Source organism: Sminthopsis crassicaudata, chromosome 1 (assembly GCF_048593235.1).
Source record: "Sminthopsis crassicaudata isolate SCR6 chromosome 1, ASM4859323v1, whole genome shotgun sequence".
In the NCBI taxonomy this organism is placed as follows: domain Eukaryota; kingdom Metazoa; phylum Chordata; class Mammalia; order Dasyuromorphia; family Dasyuridae; genus Sminthopsis; species Sminthopsis crassicaudata.
The window spans coordinates 684,343,568-684,366,993 of NC_133617.1; the positions used below are offsets into that span (position 1 = coordinate 684,343,568).

Below are 23,426 nucleotides of genomic sequence, written 5' to 3' on the forward strand. Positions count from 1 at the left end.
ACTGGGTAAATATCTAACCTTGAAGACTCACCTCTGAAAGAAAATAGCTTTGTAAATCTGGCCAAGTCACTGAAAGTTTGAGTACCACCAGGAAATTCTCTAAGACAAAGCTATAGATGCCTTCCCAGCAGCAATAAAAGGAGTTTTCTCATTTAAAACTTTTATAAATAAATATAATCACAGGCCTAGTCCCCCAAATGCAACTTTGCTCTAGAGTCCTGAACAGATTTTGAAAGAATCAGACACTACTTCAGGTTTAGATACATACCACAAATAGCTAAAAAAGGCCATGGAGCAGGAGAATATGAATCAAGGTCCAATTCTGCTATTTATTAGCTGCTTAATTAGGGTAATATTAAACAAGGTATATTTTCTTTAAAACTCTTTCATAATTTGTAAATGATAATAATCACAGGGGTACTACTTAATGAACTCTTATCATCTCAGGAGTAGTAGTCCTACTCTAGGATAATGTAGGAGTCTGGCACTTTTCTAAGAAGCTGAAACAACCTAGGGCCCTTCAGACTCAAGGTTCAGAAGTCTGATTTGATTGAGGACACAGAAAGAATTGGTTCTGAATTGCTGTGGATTGTGAAAATTTGGACTAATCTTATAACAAATCTGAATTTTGGAATCCATTTTTTCATGGGCACCACAAACCACTGTGCACCAAAGACTAGGTCAGTTTGATCCAATGTGGACCAACCCTAATTTTAAAATATCAACATACTTATTTTGACAAAATTTATAATGGTTTCTTATAGAGAGAGTTTTCATTTCTCTTATTTTTTTTAATTTTCTTCTCTTCCTTTCTTTCCTTCATTTGGATGGCTTATCAAGCAAGTATAGCATTCTCTCTGGCATTATTTTCAAATTCTCTCTTAAAATAATGGGTTGTGTTTCAAGAGAATCCAACTATTTCTCCCCCTCAGGAATGTTAACCTGGAGCTTCCACTGGTGGGCTCTCATTGAGTATCTAGTTGATATCAATTAGCTAGGAATTAGCTTTTCGCTAGGATTGTTCAAATAAGGTGCTAAGGTAAGAAAAATTGTTATAAAACTTCTCCCCCTCTTCCTCCTGTCAAGTGTTTGGGGACATATTTTCCCACAAATACATACAAAGTCCAAGGGAAAACTGATTCAAGTTTGAAGAACATGTATGACAAAAGGGATAATTCATAGCTTCTGGTTATAGGGAAGTATTTTTCCCTTTCTTGGAGCCCTCATTAAAGGTAAACATTTGATTCTATACAAATAGATTTTCTCACTTTATAAAATTACCAGAGCACAAAACACCAAGTTAGATGTGTTAATTAGGGTTATGGGTTTTAAAACATTGCTCTTATATAGCTAACCTATTATCAGTGTTGTGTTCTTTCATTTTTGTTCATTTGTGTTCCTATAAATTTCCTCCTCTCTTTTCCATCTTTCCTATCTGTCTGTTGAATAAAATTCTTGTAACTAAGCTTTAATCATACCAAACCTCAAAAATAATAACATTCAAATCTGTTTTATCGAAATGAAAAGAGATCTGTTGACCAGTGTCAGTATTCCAGCATTTGGTATGATTCTCTATGGAGACTGTTTGGTACAATGGAAAGAGTTTAGTCTAGTCCTGAATCTGGCATTTACTACCTTATACAAATCACTTACCTCCATAAATCTCAATTTCTTAATTTGTAAAAATTTGGGAGCTGGACTACATGATTTCTCAGGTCTCTTCTAGCTTTCGATTGATGATTAATGTTCCTATATCCACAGAATCATAAGACTGGTATATCCTTTGCCCCAAGTTTATTGATCTCTGATCCATCCATTTGTTATCTAAAGAGATTCTCTCTATAAATTGAACACTCTGATCATGGGATAGAAAGATAGATGCACTCTTTCTACTTTAAGAGGAGAAACTATTACTGTGTTCCCTCTTGCCTCCAGCACTTACTAGACTGTGATTCTGGACAATAATCATAGAATCTCTGATTTTCTATTTCCTCAGATATGAAATGGGGGAGGGAGGTATTTATCATAGACGAATCCTACAGGACAGATATAAGAATCAAAAGAAATTATTTACATAAAGCATTCTGCAAACCTTAATGTATTATATAAATGTGAACTGATACCAATTTAGAGTAAGAAATATTAATTTCCCATCATTCTTCATACTTTATAATACATGAGAAACCTTGTGAACCTAGATCACTTCAGGGACTGTCTTTTTACTTGCATGTTTCTTCCCAGTTTAGCACAATGCTTGGCACATTGTAAGCACTTAAATGCTTATTCATTAGTAGATCTATTGTGAAATTGCTTCAAGACAGTTATCCAGGAATGTGAGGGCTCAAGAAATCATGTCACATGGAAAATAAATGAATGATTACATTCTATAATTTTGCCAGGAATCAAAGATAAAGTTGCTGGCCTCTGATCTAAAATCTCCTTTCTCTTTACTATTTTAAAAAATCAGAACATTGCCCTTGTCCAATTCTTCAGAACAGCATTTAGGTCTCTTGAGTTTTGTTTTTTTTTTTTTCAAATTTCACAAAGATCTTTCAGTATCTTTTTTCCTGTTGCTCATCCACACCTGGTGACCCAAACTCGACAAGAGTACTGAGATACTCCTATTAGGAAATGGAAGACAGAGGATAGGCAATCTTCATCCTTAACAAATAGGTTAACTTTAATTTAGGGTTAATCATGAGCCACTGATTCCTAAGTCTGTAACTTCAGTCCACCCTCTGACCAAAGAATGAATACCATATAGAGCATCTCTGAGTCAATGGCAAGGTCATAAATAGAAATCCTAAGGATCTGACTCATCCACATACTTCTTAACCACTAGGAAATAGCTAATTATCATTGTAATTCCTGTGATCCTATGAGAATTTAAATAATGGGAAATTGAATTAAGGAAGCTGTAATATTTATTCAAAATTATTGAATGTTTTAGACATTATTCCAAAAAGAGAAAATAAGACGAGCTCATGGTCTATGAGTTTGCCTACAGCAGAAGTGTATATATTAAATGTGCTTTATGTCAGGGAATACACACATATACTGAGAGAGGCATACACACATACATAAAAAATAAAATGGAATGTGTGTATGCACATTTAAAGAAAATATAAGATTTGAGGTTGGAAGAACCCTCAGAAATTAGTTCAATTCTTATATTATAGATGAGGAAACTGAGAGACACGGAGTAGAAATGATTTGTTTGGTAAGCACAGAGTCAGGATTCAAACCCACAACTCTAAATTCAAAGCTCTTTGTACTTCATCACAATGCCTTTCCTGGTAGCTGTAAAAAAGAAGCTATATTAAACTTCTAATAACCAAACCATCTCTTAGTTCTTTAACAAATTTCAGTTCTAAAGAATTAATTAAAATGTATAAACAATAAGAATACTAATAGAAGTCCTTATAACTGCCCGGACAAATGCAGCTTCTAAGAGAACAGGTATGAGTCAAGGAAAAGGATTATTTTCCCGGGAGTATTGTGAATTCCTGGATCTCAACTGGGAAAGGGATACTAAGTTTCAAGAAATTCCTCATATTTTCTGAGCTGTTTCCAATCTCTTCTGGTCTATGATCTCAGAGTGCTAAGCTAAGTCTGGCTTTAAAAGCTGCTAGAGAATGGAACTGGTTCAAAAAGATGCAGAGGATCCTCTTTAGAATCCAGAGAAAAGTTAAAAAGAATAAACTTTATCAGAATGATCTCTTCACTAAACCTGACTCAACCACACCCGATACATATATAGCTAAGTAGCTTTCTAGGGATACAATCAATCCCAATTCAGCTATCACTGAAGGGTAGAAGGAACAACCTGTTTCAATAAGATACACACATTACCAGTAGATACATTTGTAATAAAAATATCAGGATTTTAAAGTATAGCATACCACTTAAGGAAAACATCATTCTCTCTCTATTCTTCATTATCCCCTGTCTAGAACAACACACTATAGGCAAACATTTAATGCATATGAGTTTCTTGACTTCCTTTTCATCCTACTCACGATAAATAAGTCTCCAGATAACATCTGGCTCATACTTATCTTGGAATCTCACTCCCATCTCCCCTGCTGTTATAGCTCAGTCATGTGTTCCATTTTTGAACCTTAAAATCAACATACAATGCCTGAACATGATTTTAGGTTTGGATTTTCTACTTTAAAAAATCTGCATTGTAGTTAGTGCAATTACAAGATATATAATTAGTGCTGATGAGTAATTTCATACATAATAGTATAAATTATCATACTTCTAGCTCAATTTGAAAGGTATAGTGGCAGTTTAGAATAGTGGATAAAATACTGTGGGGCTTAAAGGTAGAAAATATTGATTCAAATTCAGCCCCTAGATTTTACTTATTGTATGGTTCTGGGCATGTCAATCAATCAATGGTGAAGGGGGGATTAGAGAGGGAGAAGAAAACAATTATTAAGCACCTACTATGTGCCTGGCACTGTGCTAAGCACTTTACAAATATTTCATTTAATCTTCACAATCATTCTGTGAGATAGGTTCTGTTAACATCATCCTCATTTCACAGATGATAAGACTGCTGTCAGGTCCTACAGATACAAAAACAAATTAAGTATTCAGACAAATTAAATATTCTTTGAAGGAACTTATAACAGGAGAGCCCATTTGAACATCTAACTGTATGTCCAATATATACAAAATGAATACATGGTCATTTTTTTTTTTTTTTTTTGGCGAAGCACTAGAGTTGAAAGTATTGGTAAAGGTCTCATGTGGTCAGAAGATGTTCCTTGACTTGAGTTTTGAAGGAAATTAGGGATTCTAAGAGGCAGAAGAGCAAATGTATGAAGTGTCGGAAGTGAACATAAAGAACTACTAAGAGGCTGGAGAGAGAGAGAGAGCTCAGAGGCAGATTGTGATGGAGTTCAAGTGTTATTTAGCTTCTAAAAGCCTCAGGCAATTTTCTAAATCTTAATGACTAAGTCACAGATGAGTTTCACTGAGATCTGCATTAAGAAAAATCCAATTGGCAAGGGAGCCATTCACTCTCATGGAATCACAGGCTCTTCTTGTATTTGTGTTGAAAGGGAGAAGGAAAAAAAGGGGCCAAAACTTGGAATGGAGATGAATTGGGCCAGGATGCCAGTAGTGCTGAGGAGGTGTGAGTTAACTCCCCGTATTACCATGGTACCCCACTCCCCATTAGAACTGTTGCCAGTGAGGAAATTGTGGGGCAGACCTGGGACAATTTGGGATAACCATACCCCAAGGTATATTGATCAGGAACCCGGTTTGGGGCATAAAAGCCATTTTTGTCAGGGAACCTACAGTTTTGTCTTCTTACTCAAGGGCTTTACTTATTTTTACATTTCTAAATTACTTTCAACCACCTGAGCAAAGGCTTTTGCCTAAGGTCACTGAAATAAGGTTTTTAGTAAGAGGGCTATTTTTTGAGCCCTCTGTTTCTGAGCTGTTCATTCCACCAGATATGCAATAGTAATCTGGACACAAGAGAAAACAGGCTAAAGTCTTACTCCTCTACCATTAGGAGGATCTATGATACTGGACAAGTCATTTCAGTTTGTGACTTCAGGTTCCTAGTCAATAAAATCAGGGAGTTAAACTTGATCAATGTCCAAGTTTCTTTCAGTTCTAGTTTTCTCCATAATACAACTTTACCATGTCTGTTGATCAAATCAGAAGGATTTTTTTAAAAGATTAAAGTTTTTTTAAAGATTAAAGAAAAATTTCCATGTGTCTCATGTTTGCAGTGATAGAATTGAAAGGATATGAATATCGTGATCTAGGAATATCCACCCAGTACATTTCAGAATGTATGATTAAAAGTTTACATTTGTTTTTCTTTTCTCTGAACAAAGTGTAGCCTTTGTTCAGCGGATACTCACAGAGCAAAGTGTTGGCATTATGAAAAACTCCACAAATATCTACAGCATGAAGCATCTACTATGTGCTGGGCACTGGGGACTTAAACATAACATTCTACCCCATCAGTCATGCCTGGAGGCATGTGATTTTCCCACTATAAGCCTCTGCTCCTGTGAATAATACAGCCATCATTTTTATACCCTACTTGCTGATGGTCTCCAGACTTACAATCAGAAAAGCAGACAACATGAAAAACTACTTTAATGACTCAACACAGGTGTGAAAAGAAACACAGGACATTTTTTCTCCCATTAGATTCCCCCCTCCAGATTGATAGGAGTCTTTTCTATGATAAGACTTCGACTGGAGTTAGAAAAATCTAAGTTCAAAATGTGTGTGGCTGTATTTTTTAAATATCTTTCCCCCAAATTGATTTATGACATAAACAAGCCCCACATTAGAGACACATGTGGTTCAGCACTTGGGATATGTTTTCTTGACCTTGATTTATGAAAACATCAGGACCCCCAAAATAAACAGAGCTAATTTTAGCTCTTCCTGGGTATGACTATCAGGTTTCAGATGGATTAGCTGTGCTTGTGTAGACACTGACACCCTGTGGTAGGAGCAGCCCACAGCTCCAGCTCTGTCTTGATAATCCTTCTGAGGCACAAACAGTTCATTTTTGCAAATAGTGAAATATATATAGGTTCTGGGTGGGTTTGGCATTCAGACCAGCAAGAGAGTATTTCAAGTGGTACTTCCTTGACAGCTTATTTTTTCTATAATTTTGCTTGCAACTCTTACAAATGCATTATTCTATTTCTGAAGGATTTCCCTAGAGCACTCAGTTCCTCACATATGTCCCTTGGGCAATCAATCCACATACTAAGGTTAAGCCAGTCTCCCTTAGAATAACCAGTGCCTTCCAGTACTTACAAAGCTAGCTACTATGGTGGGATATGTCTAAAACTGGAATAAAAATACCTTAACTATAGAAATCAAGTCCCAAACACTAAGAATACTTTTATCCACAAAAATATGATGTTTACTTCCTGTTTACAAGATGCCTTTCTACAACTGTTATGACTTTCACATGATTTTTTTTTCCCCAACAGCCCTGAAAAAAAATCGGAAAGAGGCTTAGAAATCACAAACTCTGTCATTGACAAATAAGAAAATAAAAGCTCAAATTTGCTAAGCAACTTACTCAAAGTAATAAGTGGGATTCAATTCAGGTTTTTTGGCTCCAAATCCAATGCTTTGCCAACTATACTGTAAATGAGAGAGAAAGATCTTTGGGCAGGGGAATGGGGGGGGGGAGAGAAAAACTGGTTCAAATCTTCCTACGTAGGTTTTGGGTTTTTTTGAAGAGGAAAAAACTACCAAAATTCCCAGGAGACCTCTTCAATTTTAAGAGGCCATAGAGAATTGTCATGAATTTCACTGTTGGCTAACATTTATGATACTCTTATATGAACTAAGACAGTAAGTTGGAGAGAAGTCACTGATGAACATCAATAGAAGGTATTTCTTTATCAGGGATATATAAGTACATATGCATATATATCTATATATAGGGTAAATATATTCTGTGAGATAGATTCTGTTATTATCATATTGGTGATATATGAGATATATATATATGTATATGTATATATATAAATGTACAATTCATTCCTACTCACAAATAAACAAGTAACAAAATACTACAATGAGACACAGCCAGATGAAAAGGCTGGCCAACCTATCAGTACTACCTCAATTCAAGTCTAGAACCAGCATCTACAGGCTGGGTGAATTAGACTATTAACTGCCTCTAGTCTCAGTTTCTCAAGTGACTATAAGACTCAATAGCCAACGTATAGATTTGCACAGGTAAGCAGGTAGTTTCCATCAAAGGAGATTTCTTCTCTGGAAAACAAACAAACACTGAGCCAGCCATAAAGAATGCTAATATTAATTATAGGTCAAATGTACGGTGATATAGAATTTTCTTTTTATGGGGAGGAATAAGCTTTTATTAAGTACCTTATATACCAGGCACCATGTGAAACACTTTATAAATATTATCTCACTTGATTCTCACAACAATCCTGGGAGGTAGATGCTACTGTTACTCTCATTTTACAATTCAGGAAACTGAGGCAGAAGTTAATTGACTTTTTCAGGATGACACAGATCACATTTGAACTTGGGCCTTCCTGATTCTAAGGCTCAGTGCACTGTGGCACCATTAGCTGCTTCACATATGCTGTTTGTACAATTTGTATAAACCCATTTTATAAAAACAATCTGCTTTAGGTGACACATTTTGAGTACATTAAAGATTCAGTTCTCAAGATAACTGAAAAATTAAAAATCATAACCATCTAGGGAAAAAATCACAAATTCTGATGTTACTGAAAAAGGCAACTTAGAGGGGCAGCTGGGTGGCGCAATGAATAGAGCACCAGCCCTGAATTCAGGAGGACCAGAGTTCAAATCTGGTCTTAGACACTTAACACTTCCTAGCTATGTGACCCTGGGCAAGTTACTTAACCCCAGCCTCAAAAATTAATAAATAAATAAATAAAATAAAATAAAATAAAAAAATAAAAAGGCAACTTAGTCAAGTTGAATCTGCTGTATTATATTCTTGCTTTCTTATCTCTTAAAAAACTTCTTACAATAATGTACACATATCCAAAAACACTTTTGATAAAAACGAGAGAAAGAAACAGATAGACTTCTGCAAATTATTTTTTTTTTTATGGCAGACATTTTGAATTACGACAAACTAAAAGAAATCTATTAGGATTTTTAAAATTTTATCATGTTCCAGGCACTATATCAAGTCCTGAGGCTACAAAAACAAAACAAAACAAATAATCACTGTCTTCAAGGAGCTTACATTCAAATGGAGAAGACAACAGTATATAAATCTATACAACATCCATACAAGATAGATGGAAGGTAATTTTAAAAGGGAAGAGAAGCATTTATATCACGCATACTATATGCTAGGGACTGTATTAAATGCTTTACGAATGTTTGTTTAAATGTTTTATAAAAGACCTCCTATAGAAGGTAGCCAAGCAAATTAAGAAACAGCAATGAGGAGGGTAGGAGTTCTAGGTATGATAGGCAATGAGAAAAGAAATGGAATAACTTATTTGAGGAACATCAAGTAAATCAATATGTTGGAAGTAATCGAGATGTAAAGACTTAAAATATCTAACAGAGGAGTTTATAAAGATCCTAGAGGTAATAGGTGTGACTGTAGTTGAGTTGGGATGTGACATGGTCAAATCTATGCTTTCCAGCAATGTGGAAAACAATCCGAGTGGGGGAAAGGGAACTTTCCAATTACGAAGCTACTACAGTGATCTAGGACACTGCAAGAGGAGGTGACAAAGTTCTAAATCTAGGATGATAGCTATGTAAGCTCAAAGAAGAGAACACATACAGGAAAAGTTATGACAGTTGATTAGAGATATGGAGTCAATGAGATAGAAGAATGAATATAACACTAATGTAGAATTGTTGACATGGGGGAAAGATACAGAAAATGTGAGCTTGCAAAGCATTTCTTATTTGCTCATTATAAAATAATTATTTGATTCAACTAAGGAAAATTATTTTAGGTTATGAAAATTTATTAACAAAGAAAACAAAAAATAACTTTGGTCATATTCACTAATTTCAAATAAGGCATAAAATAGGAAGGTGTGATATGTACTCAAAAAAGGACTTTTTTCCTGGAGAATATCTATTGCCATTCAAATAGAAGAGGGATTCCCTATTTTTGGAGAAGTATTCCAGATGACATGTTGATTGCAATCTGTCCTGGAATACTCTAGGACCTTCTAGATGAGACCCATTTGTATATCCCTTGCATGATATCTTTTAAGGCATTTTTCACACATCAGCATTATTTATAATGTTTCAACTTATTTATGCTCACCACACATCTTCCCATTTCCCTTTCACTGACTTTAGTGTGTCCATGTTATTTAGATCCTGAGTACTCAAATATAGTAGTATTCTCATGGCCATTTAAAAAGACATTTCTAAAATATCTAGTGTTGCTTACTGAAGAGGGCAATGGACTAAGAGTCAACAGATCTCGGTTTAAGATCCAGGAAGACAGGGTGATACAGAGAAAAGGGCACTGGTGCTGGAGTCAAGAGTACCACTTCCAAAGCTTAGTTGGTTTTCTGATGCAAAAAAGCTCACAGTTTCTTACTGGATAGATGGCCAGCTCTACATCAATGATCCCTTGATCTGTTATATTGGGAAACTTTGGGCACGTTATCTAATTTCCCTGGGTCTCATTTTCTCTGTAAATAAAATGAGAGGGTTGGAAAAGATAATCTCCAAGGTAGGCCCCAGTTTGAATATTCTATTATTGACTTTAACTATGTTGCCCTGAAGTCACTTAACCTTTCTTTTTGAGCTACCATATTTCCCAGAAGAAGGCTAAGTATATTATCTGAAGTCATTCAGATAATTCACTCCAGTATTAAAAAAAAAAAAAGCCCCATTTTATAGACACCAGATTATCCACTTAATTTTCTCACAATTATCCATAGAAAAGAATAATTCCTGGACCATGCAAAGACAATCTACAACATGAATAAAATGTATAAAATTGTAAGAGAAAGGATATTTGGGGGCAATTAGGTGGTGCAGTGGATAGGGCACCAGCCAAGAGGACCTGAGTTCAAATTTGACCTCAGACACTTAACACTTCCTAGCTGTGTGACCCTGGGCAAGTCACTTTACCCTAAATGCCTCAGCAAGAGGGGGGGAGGGTATTTTAAGTACTCAGTTAGTTATAAAAACCATATTATGGATTAAGACTTAGGCCATTTGGAACTTAACAGTACATTCAGTAGTGTTTAACATAGATTAAATTCCTACTATGTACATGACACTTTGAAGGTCACTAAAGATTGTCTGCTGTCCAATCGAACAAGCATTTAATCAAACCATAAAGATCTGCCAGGGGCTGTGCTGGATGTTTGAGACAAACTGAAGCCTCAGGCTTAAAGTCAGCTCTGTCTATTTACATGGAAAGTTTAAAAATTAAAAAATAAGTAAGTATATCTTTTAACTGGTCCACATTGCAGGCTTCAAAATTACTTGAAGTTTTAAACATAGCAAGATGCTGTTGAGCAGATGCTATTTACAAAATTCAATATATGCTACTGATTATTATAATAAATATCTCTACCTATAATTATCACCACACATAATCAGATATAATTATCACCACACATAAAATCAAGTTGTCACTTTGGAATGAGAGCAAATGGAGCCACAAACACAGTGATGAAGTTAGATTGGACATACCCACAGAGAAGAGCTATCAAATGCCAGGGTTCCATATCTTACTAATTAAATATAAAAATAAAAAATAACAAGTCTGATAAAATTCTTTATCAAGTTTCCATCACTCATAAATAATGTATAGAATAGAAGTTCTTAATCTGAGAAGGCACAGATCATCAAGGGTTCTGTGGATAGATTTCAGGGGACCTATGAACTTGGAAAGTAAACAAATTACATATTTATTTTCTCTGACCTCCAATTGAAAGAAATTGAAGAAATTACTTCAGTCATTTTTAAAAACAAGAGAAATGGTGAGAAAGGCTCCATAAGCTTCCCCTGACTGCACACACACACACAATTAATTATGTGGTACTGAGGAAGTAGTTTAGCAACAGGATTCCCTACCTCTTAATTTTAATTAGTTAATTTAATACTTTTTAAATTTAATTCAGTAAGATACTGGGACCTTCCTGGTTTTAAGTCTTTTTTACTCACAATGAAGGGATAAACTTTTAGCACATTTTTCCTCTATAAGAATAGCAAAGGCAAATAATCATTATGATTGCCAGGTTTTAAATATATTTATTCATTCTGTAATTGATTTCCATTCTTTTAGTCTTTAACAGGGCTACCTGCCTACTATGTGCAGAAAATCTTACTATAGCTACAGCAGTAACAAGAAGAATATGGTTGCCCCATCTAGTTGTCATTTACAAATATATTCCAAGACTTATGTCTGGACTTAACTTGCAAATGAAACAAATCAAGTTAAGAAACCTAGCTTTAAGATGAGTCGAGGATAATAATGGAATCCAAATTTCCAGTCTTGAGTCTCAAATTTAGACTTCCAATAAAACAGCAAGCTAATACAACTAAAACAGGGCAGTGTCAGAATGGGTCAAGAAAGGTCTAGTTATGCATTTATTAATTTATAATAAATTAATTTATTATGCATTGATAAATTTATGAATGTATACATTAATGCAAGGAGATTAATGTATCAACTGAAGGAGCAGTGAAATAAATCTTGCACATTGTAATTTTGCACTTTTCAGAGAGATGCTCTAAGACTGAGCTTTTTTCACATAAAAGGATGAGAAAATTCAGAGACTCACATAAACTGTAAGTATGAAACTTGAAAAAAAAATTTCATGAGTCTGAAGGAGATTATAACAACCTGGAGCACATATCAGTGAAATCTGAGGGCACCCCAAAATTTTTTTGCTAAGGTCCTACAAATTAAGGTTGCCATAAATGATAGGACAATATTGGTAAAGAATGAAAAAAATCGTCCCTCATTTGGTTCTTCTGTCTACATGATACCAGACACACTGGGTGGGTCACTTTTATGTTCTGGTATTGTGGTGAAACAGGGATTTCTGTGTTCTCATGTATTCTTCTTTGGTGAAAGCCTTCTGTGCCTCTTTAAAATGGTACTATAGAAATATAACATTTACTTTCACCCCACCTATTTCATGTCAGCATTATATTTTACAATACTGCACTTTAAAAGTATATTATGTTCACTTACTGTTAAGAAATAATTTCCCTTTTAAATGTATGTTACTGAAAAGGAACTTACTGGAATGACTGATAGTATATAATGAATTACCAATTCCTTAAGATGTTTTAATATAAGGAACCATTCTACTGAGACAACTGACAATTTGGACTTGCCTTAGTAAAGCTCCATTGGGAACAAATTGCACCTAAATGCTAATAGTTATGATCAGAGACCTCAAGAATCCCATTTTGAGGTTTCCCCAATATATTTATAGCCCCAGTCTTTTTCCTGAGCTACAATTCTGCATCATAATGGACCTTTTAAAATTAGGCAACTTATAGATGCTCAAACTTAACATGTTCCAAAGAGAATTCATTATTTTTCCACTATAATGTCCCGTCTTGCAAACTTATGGAATGAATCCCTAGAATCCCTCCAGTTACCCAAATTTATGCCTTTAGAGTTATTTTTTGCTTTCCCCTCACTTTTCATGCCCATTTAGAAAGTTATCAAGTCTTGTCTATTTCATCTTTCTACCTGTCACATATCTATCCCCTTCTCACCATTCACAATCATCAAATGCAGTTTATGTTCTCAGGACTTCCTGCCTGAATCACTGCAGTGATATCCTTGCTTACGGTTGTTCCAATTTCTAATTCATACTCGGCTACCAGAATAGTATTCTTAAAACATAGGTCTGAGTGTGTCACTTTCCTGCTCAAAAACCTCCAGTGTGCAGAATGTTAGGACAAATGCCTTTGTTTGCCACTTAAAGCATTGCACAATCGGCCTCCAGCCTGCCTTTCCAGGTGTATCACAGATATATTTTCTGTCTCTGTTTCCTTCCTTCCCTCTTTCTTCCCTTCCTTTCCCTCTCTCTAGTTCAGACGAGCTATCCTTCTTGCTCCTTCTTACCCAAAGTCGAATTAAATCTCCATGCTTTACAGGCTGTCACATTATGCATAGAATGCAGTCCTTCCTCACTTCCACTTCTTTACAATTTCTAGTTTCCTTCAAAACTTAGCTTAAGTACACCCTTCTATGAGACCTTTCCTGATTCCACTCCCTCCTTTTGCTTTCACATCAGATATTATGTAGTATTCACTTGTGTATATTTTGTAATTATTTATATAGGTACACATTATCTCCTTCCAATAGAACATAAGCTCTTTGAGGGCAGAGATTCTTTCATTTTTGCATTTCATCCCCAGCACCTAGCACAGTGACTGGCATATATAAGGCATTTAAAAATACTTATTTAATCACTAATTTTATAAAAGGTAAGTGACAAGATAATGGAACTTTTATGCTTCAATGGGTAGCTAATGTCACTGATGTAGGTATTCTTTCTCTCTGTGTTTACATGTATACCTATCTTTCTTGATGATATATAAACTCCTTGAAAGTGAGGATTATTTTCTTTTTTACATCTTTATACTTCAACATATAATAGCAGGTACTTAATAAATGCTTGTTGATTGATGGATTTATTATATCCAGTGCTCTCCTCATTCATGCTTTTCCATAACAATTTCAAGAGCCATATCCAATATGCAGAATAATCCTCTTGATCTTCAAACATTTCACAGGTTCCAGTGCTTCTTTCTTGCTCTTGCTATATGACCAGCATACCCCCTTTTCTGATCATATATTTTTTAGATATTATCCCTTATGCCATGAAACATAATACAGCTAGGTTTTGATTGGTCCTGTCAAATTGTTTCTGAGAACTAAGACCCAGCAAGCAAGCTATGCCTTGAGTTTAGCATAACAACAATCCTTTGCACTCTGGATAATCTCACCCTCTGGAAAAGTTTATTGCTTTGACTAGCACCAGGTGTTCACCCAGGGAGCTCCCCTTATTTCCCAGAGATTGAGAGCCAGAAGCAAATGATCCATTACATCTCTTGACATCTTCACAATCCTTATTTCTTGTAACTACTAAGTGAACTGAACCAGGTACTGCCATGTAACTTCCTAAAATGAGCAATTCTGAACTGGCCAACTGATGAGGAAGGAGGGGCAGAAAATGTCCACAAGTTGAAACTCATATACTCAGTGGCTTCCATAGTTACTATAGGCTTTCATTTCCATTAAGTCTGGTTTTGTACCTTACTGTGAGCCAATCACCTTGGAGACTGCTGGAGACAGGACCCAAGAATGTCTGTATTGTCTGCACATGAGCCTGCTTTAAGAACTGCTACTCAGGACCTAAGGATGATTATGTCACGGTCTAGCCCACTTGTGGTTTTTCATGTCTACTATAAACCCTGGCTTTGCCCTAGCACATTAAGCCCTCATCCTCAGGAGGACTCCTGCTTACAAGCATTTTCCTCACTTTGAAATTAATTAAACTTCTATTTGATCCCTGATTCCTTTGTCTCTATAACTGCTCTTTTCCTCCCCAACCACCCACAGGTTCTGGTTCTGGTCAAGTTGAAAGTCCAAATAAATACCATGAAATGGTCACATGGTTTCAAATTTGCCCCATTTAAAGTTCAATTATTTCATTGTTTAATCATTTTCAATCAAATCCAATTCTTTGTAATAATGAGATCACGTTTTTAGTTCTTATTTGTACTAATTGGGACCCAATTGTAAATAGATCAGTTAAAATAAGGAAAGTGAGACTTCTTAAATAAATAATTCTGAACTGGTTAATTGAAGGGGGAACAGGGAGGAAGATGACCACAAGTTGAAACTCACATACTCAGTGACTTACATAGATAGCTACTACAGGATTTTATTTCCATTAAACATAATGAAGAAAGTCTGCTCATCCAAAACTACCTCTGAATCTACCTAATGTCTAATTTGGGCAGGTCCACAGGTCAATACCCAAGTGCTTAGGCCTTTTTGGTGAGAAGTTACATGAGAGTAATTATTGTTGACACTGATAAAAGACTGACAATATGGGATAGCATGTGTGTGTGCACACGTGTGCATTAGTATATATGTACAATGGGTACCAAACATGTATATTTTAACTTAAGCTTTAACATGGACTATGAGGTGATCTGTATCTTTAATTTCCTTTTTCTCAGTGATCTTACATGTATGGTTAGCTATAAGCACCTATTAGCAGGTTAGTACTCACATTAAAGTTCTTTTCAGTGGTTGACTTTAAAATATCCTCATCACTCTCCACTCTTAGCATCCCATCAGCCTGGAACACAAGTAAGTTACCCAGAGAATCACGTGAAAAAAAAATTAAGACCTCAAATAAACAATCATCAAAACAATCAACAGAAGCACTAGAAATCCAAGACTACTAAAATCAACTAAGATCCAGATTTTTTTCTAGATTCCTTGGGGACTAACCATGAATAAAGGGTGATATTAGAGATACTAACAACTACAAAAATTAAGGCATGAGTAGAACTTACTTGGCAAACATTTTAAAATCTGGAGCTTAGGGTGACTGCCTCTTTGCCATGTTGCTATACTATTTTATTTAGCTGTATTAACTTTCTATTTTTTCTTCTCTGCACATGAGTATCTCAGTCAGTTACGAGTTGGACTAGATGTTTCTGAGGTTCCTGAAATTTCACAATTTGTCTTACAGTGCATCTTTTGATATTCCTATAACCCTGGAAACTTAAGGGAAAGGGAGAATTTCTTTGATTTATATCATTTCCCCCAAAAGTTTAATAAAAATATTATTAACCAACCAACCAAGGTTCTGGTTTTGCTATATAAATGTAAGATAAATTGTAAGAAACAAACATATGAATTTCTTGCTGGATTTTTGCATAATGTAAGATGGTAGGTTTAATAAATTCTTTCATTGAATTGGCCTTTTTTTAAAAGAGGAGAGAAAAAGGGATTGCTAGATCATGTAAAAATAGTTTTATTCTTGGAGCTACACTTTTTTTTCCTTTTTAACCTAGATACTTTATTTTTTAAATAATCTAATTATTCAAGTCTTCCTTTAAGACCAGTTCAGTATTTCAAATTAAAAAATAAAAGATAAAAATAGCTGATTGGTTTAAGTGTAGAATATGACTACTTTTTTAACTATGGTCCCTTTTTCTAATATTAGGTACCAAAAAACAAATCTCACAAATAATTGGTATCACTAGGTAGATGAGCAGTGCATGTTATTTTAGTAATTACAATGACATTTTATGAGAATTAATGCTGTCATGGCTACTTAAAAAAACACCAAATTTTAGAATCTTTTTGAGAGTAGAGCAAACCAAGAGAATCTAAGGAAATTCAGAGCATTAGTGAAACAAAGTATTAGCTGGTCCATCTAAGAGTAAGTTTTCCTAGGTTTGCTACTATATGACTGACGCAATTTTGGTAAGATGAGTAAGGTTAGAGAAATTAATTCAAAAAGCAGGGAGAGAGTGGTAATAGGAAGAGTACTGATCTTACAGTCAGGAGATCTGTATTTAAGTCCTGGGTCTTCCTATTCTGAATTATGTAACTTTGGGCAGGTTGAATTCATCTAAACATTTTGGCCCTGTGATTCAACTCTTCCATTTGTAAAATGAGGATAATCTCTAAACTTAATACTTCACATAATTATTAGAGGAAAGTAGTTTAGAATTCTGAAAGCATTCTAGAAATTTGAGCATTTGACTGAAATGCTGGATTTAAAGTAATTTTAAACTTTAAACTTGGAATAAAATGGTACTGCAGGACTGAATTTTAACCTTCTTTACAGAGTGCAAAACATTTTTGATCATCCAATAGCCAGTCAACACACATACACAAAAAGATACAGACACAAAAGAAGAGAATTAAAAATAGTAGGAAATTGGTGGTGTAAAGGCAAGGAACCAAGGCAGCGAACCATCAGGAAAAAATGAAACAAACAAAGGCAAGCATTTACATGGTGCAAAATATAAGCAGAAGTATATTGGAGCCAGCTTAAACCAATTTCAAAGGAGGTGAATCTCAAGTTTTCAGTGTATTTACATGCTGTCAAATCTACAAAGCAGGTCTTGATTTACAGTTTTATTGATTGTTTAGACTTAAGAAAGTGATAAGAGAAAGTGTTAGTAATGCAGATTAAAGTTGGAGGTATATTGCCTTTATTTTTTTCCCTCTGGAAAATCCAGCTGTTAAATATTTACCAATTATTTATAATACTTGCAAAGCACTTTATATCTATCCTCTTATTTGATCCTCACAGAAATCCTGGAAAGTAGTTTTTAAATATAACTTCAGCCCATTTTACAGCTGAGGAAACAGAGACAAAGAAGAATTGTGTGATTTGCTCAGGGTCACACAATTAAGGATCTAAGGAAAGATATGAAATTTACTCTTTGCTTCCCACTCCCCCACAAAAGGGCAAATGAAAGGTGATTTAATACAAATGAGAGCAACTTTAATGTACAAAAAAATAAAGTCACAGTTTAAACAAAAATAATAATAGAAGAAAAATTAATTAGCAAATTATTTTGGTGTTTTTAAGTCACTTTTCACTTGTGTCCAACTTTCTCTTGTTACTCCATTGGGATTTTCTTGGCAGAGATACTAGAATAATTTGCCTTTTACTTCTCCAACTCACTTTACAGATGAGAAATTGAGGCAAACAGGGTTAAAATGGTCTAGGGTCACACATCTAGTCAGTGTCTGAGGTCAGATTTGATGACTCCTCCGGTTTCTAGATCTGGTACTCCACCCAATATGTCACCTTACTGCCCCTTAGCTAATTAGTTGGAGATACCAGAAATACTGCAAATGAGAAAGCAAAAGAGTACTTAGCAGTTATAAAGATTAAATAAATATTAGTCTTTTTTTTTTTTTTTTTTACAAAACTGTCTTTGCTATCTCTCAATTCTCCTTATGCCACAGTTAAAATATTTTCCCAAAACAAGGAGAATTAGAAATGTTCCAATTTCCCATCCCTTAATTAGTATGTGTCAATGAATTTAAGGCCTCAGTGAAATAAAATACAACTTCATTTTGGTCCCTACAAGTTTTTTAATGTCTTCCTATTCAAGACCTCAACTGTTTATTATTACGAAAAATTAACTGCAAAAAAGAAAATACTGTTTTTAGCATATGGTCCATTTCTCTGATATTAGCATCGTGAAAAATCTCTAGAACAACTTGTATCACTACACAGATGAGAAGCGTATGTTATTTTGGTAATTACAATACATTAGAATTAATGTTGTTATGGCTATTTAAAAGAAACAACTTACTGACACAAAAGAAAGAAGTAAAACTAGAAGGAAATTAGTGATATAAAGTGAGGAGGCCAAAGAACCCAACCAGCAGGAAAAGATGAAACAAATGAACAAACAAAAGCTACCATTTGCATAGTACAATATGTAAGCAAAGATATGCAGGAATCAGCTTGAATCAAATAAAGTCAAGTAAAGTATCTCATTGATCAAAAAAAGTTTTGTTTTTTCTTTTGGTATACTCTCCTTTGGCCTTTTTTGTAATGAAGAAAATTGGGTATAAATGAAAGCATAAACATCAAAAGAAAACAATACAAATTACACTGGTTGTGGGTTACATATATTTATCAGATATTTTGTTTTCTTAATCAAGAAAGCATTAATGACTTCGGACAGCCCATAAAAGATACTACAAAATAAATGTGCTCCTTATGTATGACAATCAAATTAACTCTTTTCTATCAGAATCTAGTGTTTAAACGTTAACTCTGAAAAGCTTCCCAATGATATTCCCAAAATATGTTGCTTAAAATATTTGATTTTTATTTTATTTTTGCTGAGGTAATTGGGGTTAAGTGACTGCCCAAGGTCACACAGCTAGAAAATGTTAAGTATCTGAGGCCAGATTTGAACTCCAGTCCTCCTGACTTCAGGGCTGGTGCTCTAAACACTGCCCAATCTAGAGAAATAAAAGATATGGACTCTATTCCATAGAATAATGGAAAAGCTTGGTAGGCAATCAAATCTGTATGGCCAAAAACATCCATGTGTCAGAGGTTGAGCTGATTAAATTGTCCTTAGACCTTGGTGGCTGGCTCTGGAGTTTTGTGGTTATGTTTCAGAGTACAAAGAGAAAGGGTGAATTTTATACCTGCTCTATTCTAACATATAGATGAAAAATAAGATTAATAAGGTTATTTCTGGAATCATAAATGGGCTGATCTGCAATTCACACTTTACAAATTAATGATAAATTAATGTACACTTCAATGAATTAATTTTCTGAAAAATAAATGCTCTTTTTGAAAAAAGAATATTTGATGCATAATGTTATTTTTGCTTAAGAAAAAGCAGATGAGTTATATTACCTTATTGCTTCTTTTGCTGACTTTGAAAAACCCCAGAAATTTCTTCTTCTCTTTGTCCACGACATCACTGCTCAGAGATTTCCTATGGGTTTCTGAAAATAATTAAATTGGTGACAGTTATTTCTCATTAGTAAATCTTAAAGATTCAGGACTTTTAAAAAATTCCAAATTTTTAAAACACAAGTTGAAGAGAAAAACAAAAAGTTGAAACAATAGTATTAAATGAGCTTAATTTCCCTTAGTAGTTTAGAGATAGCTGTCTGGCCCCTTAAAAACCTGTCTAGGAATGAAAATAAACCTAAGTGGGATTTTTCCCCTGCAAGTTAAGACATCTTTAATAAAACTTTAAAGAAAGGCATTTTGGGGGATAGATGAGTGGAGTGATCAGTGCTCTGAATAGAAACTTCTCAAGTCCTAGGGACTATAGAAACAGTGTAATAGGTGCCATGCTTCAGGAATTAAATATGGGATCAAAGAGGCTTAATTATATGAGATACAACAACACTTTCTATTTGAAAAAAAAAACTGCTCTTCAGTTCAGAGAACAACACTGATGGTATCAAAAACTCTGAAATTAGAAACTTTCATGACCTACATTACCAGATCCATTACCAAATCTCTTCCCTGATCTCCCTCAGTCTGGGCAGTTTTTCTTCCAGGATTCTCTCTCTTTTGTTCTTGGGGGAGCAGGGGAAAGAGTTGCTGAAAATACCTTCTAACTTTAATGCATCACAATTGCATAATCCTTGACAAAAATAATCATATTTAAAAATCTTAAATATTCCAAATTCTAATTGCCTTTGATTGAAGATTTTAGTTATCCAGCCCATTGCCAAGTTCTCTAATAATGTCAAAAGTATATATGTCTCACCATTAATATTACTGTTTTTTTCTTACCCAGCTTAATCACTGAATGGGCATTGTCTCATAGTGAACTCTGGAAAAAACTAAGCTTAAAAAGGTTAATGTCTCACTCCATATGCAGGGCCATCTCCAGCCATCCTGATCAATATCTGGCCACTGGACCCAGATGGCCAGAGCAAAAAGTGAGGCTGATGACTTAAATCTAATCTCTCACTTAAATCTAATTCACTCGCAAGTCATTACCTTCCTGATGTCATGATTCTCTTCACGAATGAAGCACAACTTCATTATTAAATGTACATGAGAAAAGTGACAGTTTTTAGACTTGTAAGGCAAAGAATCTCTAGCTATTCCAAAAGCTAAGGAGTTAAATTCTCCTTAGACCTTGTTGACTAGAGCCTAAATCAAGTGCTTTGGAGTGATGAGAAAAGGTTCTCCATTTTCATAATTTATATCATTCTATAAAAATTACTTATTAATAATGTACATAATATTTCACAAAAAATCAAAGCTTTATGTTGTTATAGATTACACTCTGAAAGAGCTTTTTCAGTCTTCATTTGAGTCTCACAATTAACATAAAAAGTAGGAAGAATAGTTATTATTCTCATTTTACTGATGGGTAAACTAAGGCAGGGAGGAAGAAGGAAAAGGAATTGGATTTTCTTTCAGGAACTTTGTCTCTCAGAGCTCAAGTTCATCAGCTGGAGATTATAATTTTACTAATTAGGATGATCAAGATGCTACCTCCCCAAACAAGGTTAAGGATTATTTTATTCTTGCCTTTACTCATTCCAGAATTCATGCCAAAAGTTAGAAGTGTTATGGACACACAGGAAAAAAAGATTGTTAGCAAAGTCAAAGTTCATTAACACCCAAGAAGAACAACAGGCCATGGAAAATGTATTCCTTCTTAATTATTAAACTATCATCCAAATAGCATTAAATTAATGTTTTTTATTGAAAGATCCTAATCTCAGATATGTATGTACAAGTTCTCAAGGAAGTCAACAGTCTTAATGTAAACTTATCAAAAGGAAATAAGTTAAATTCCAATATCTCTTTTTGAGTTATTTGTCACAATCCTATCCAAATTCCCCAGGACACACAGACAAAAGAGTTGTGTCACATAAAAGTTTTATGAAATGTAAATTATGTGAACACCACATTGGAATGGTGCCATTTAAGTTGTTTAAAACACCTTTAATTATTGTACCGAACTAGTAAGTACAGGGATCTCTCAATGAGGAGACTAATTCTACCAATGCATCTCTGCATCTCACCAGTAACTTATAAGGTGAAAGAACTGCTTGGGGTTACTGTACTTGGTGTCTTGTCTATCAAGTGTCAGAAGTGGAGTCTGAAATTCTGCTCAACCTGCTGCTCAGGTATGCTTTCTATAACCTATACCATACTTCTGCTTAAATACAAAATAGCTGTCTTTATTCCAAATATATTCCAAAAGGCAGAATGATACGGTGGATAGAGGGAGATGGGGATCCTCAAGATCACAAAAATCGAACTTCAAGTCAATGTACTGGTTGTATGATCACAAGTAAATTAAACTCTCAGTGCTCTATAAGAATAAGTTATAGAGAGGATAACAACCTGCACTGGTTGAAAGAACTTCCTCATCTGTGTTTTCCTATGCCTGTGAAATCACAACTTTAGTTCTCATCTCCATTTTTATTTAAATATGGGATCAAAGATTAGAGAGGGAAGTGAATCTTAAATTCTAGCCCAGCCCTTCTTTTTAAGATGAGGAAAACTAAAGTCCAGACAACTTTAATGACTTTCTTAATACTACAGCTTGTTAGGTTTATCAATGACTGACAAACAGTAGACTTTTAATAAATGTTGATTGAGTGATCAAAACAAACATATGTGGATGATGATTGGATTATACTTATACAGTTCTGATCCATTCATCCATCTACCTATCATCTCCCTTCCTCTTCCTCCTCTCTCTTTTTCTCTCTTCCTTTTCCTTTCTTCTTCCTTTTTCCTCCTTCCTTTTCCTCCTCCCTCCTCCATCTCCCTCCCCTCTTCTCTCTCTCCTTTACCCCTCCCCTTCTTCTCCACCCCCCAACATTTTCATTAATTTGAAATACTCTCCTTCCTCAATTCCACTGCTTCCCTTACTTCCTTCAAGTCCCAGCTAAAATCCCACCATCTAGAGGGAAAGTTTCAGGATCCCTCTTAATTCTAGTGCCTTTCTTTTGTTGACTATTTCCAATATATCTTGCATATACCTAGTTTGTTTGCATATAGTTGTTTGCAAATTTTTTTTCTTTTAGATCATGAGTGCCTCATAAACAAGGATTGTTGTTTTTCTTTCTTTGTAAATCATTACAGCACAGTATGAGGCATATAGCAGGTGCTTAATAAATACTGACAAAATAATTGCCATGAAAGCACATTTCTTTGCCCAGTCAGCTACTTCCATAAGTCACTGATTTATACATATAAAGAAGCTGCCGATGGGAAAGGCTGTAATGATTAAGGAGGAATCTATCTAGAGATATGAGATGATACCAGGGGGTCAATGAGCCAGAAAGCCTTTAGGGTGTGGGTTAGACCCAGTGTAAAAGCTCAGATACTTTTTACTATCAGAAAACAGGATATGCTTCCTGATTC

General features: G+C 34.8%; 1 protein-coding gene across 12 annotated transcripts in view; it reads right to left on the reverse strand.

Annotated features, from left to right (window-relative positions):
• COBL (cordon-bleu WH2 repeat protein) overlaps nt 1-23,426 on the reverse strand; it is a 343,248-nt gene that overhangs the window by 180,176 nt on the left and 139,646 nt on the right. For 9 of the 12 annotated variants that reach the window (XM_074283615.1, XM_074283610.1, XM_074283605.1 and 6 more), the window contains 2 exons: nt 19,926-20,017; nt 15,792-15,860 (listed from right to left, as the gene is read on the reverse strand). In XM_074283615.1, coding sequence (XP_074139716.1) covers nt 15,792-15,860; nt 19,926-20,017 — 161 coding nt within the window. The remainder of the gene's footprint in view (nt 1-15,791; nt 15,861-19,925; nt 20,018-23,426) is intronic. The other 3 variants (XM_074283616.1, XM_074283612.1, XM_074283609.1) reach the window with 1 other exon arrangement.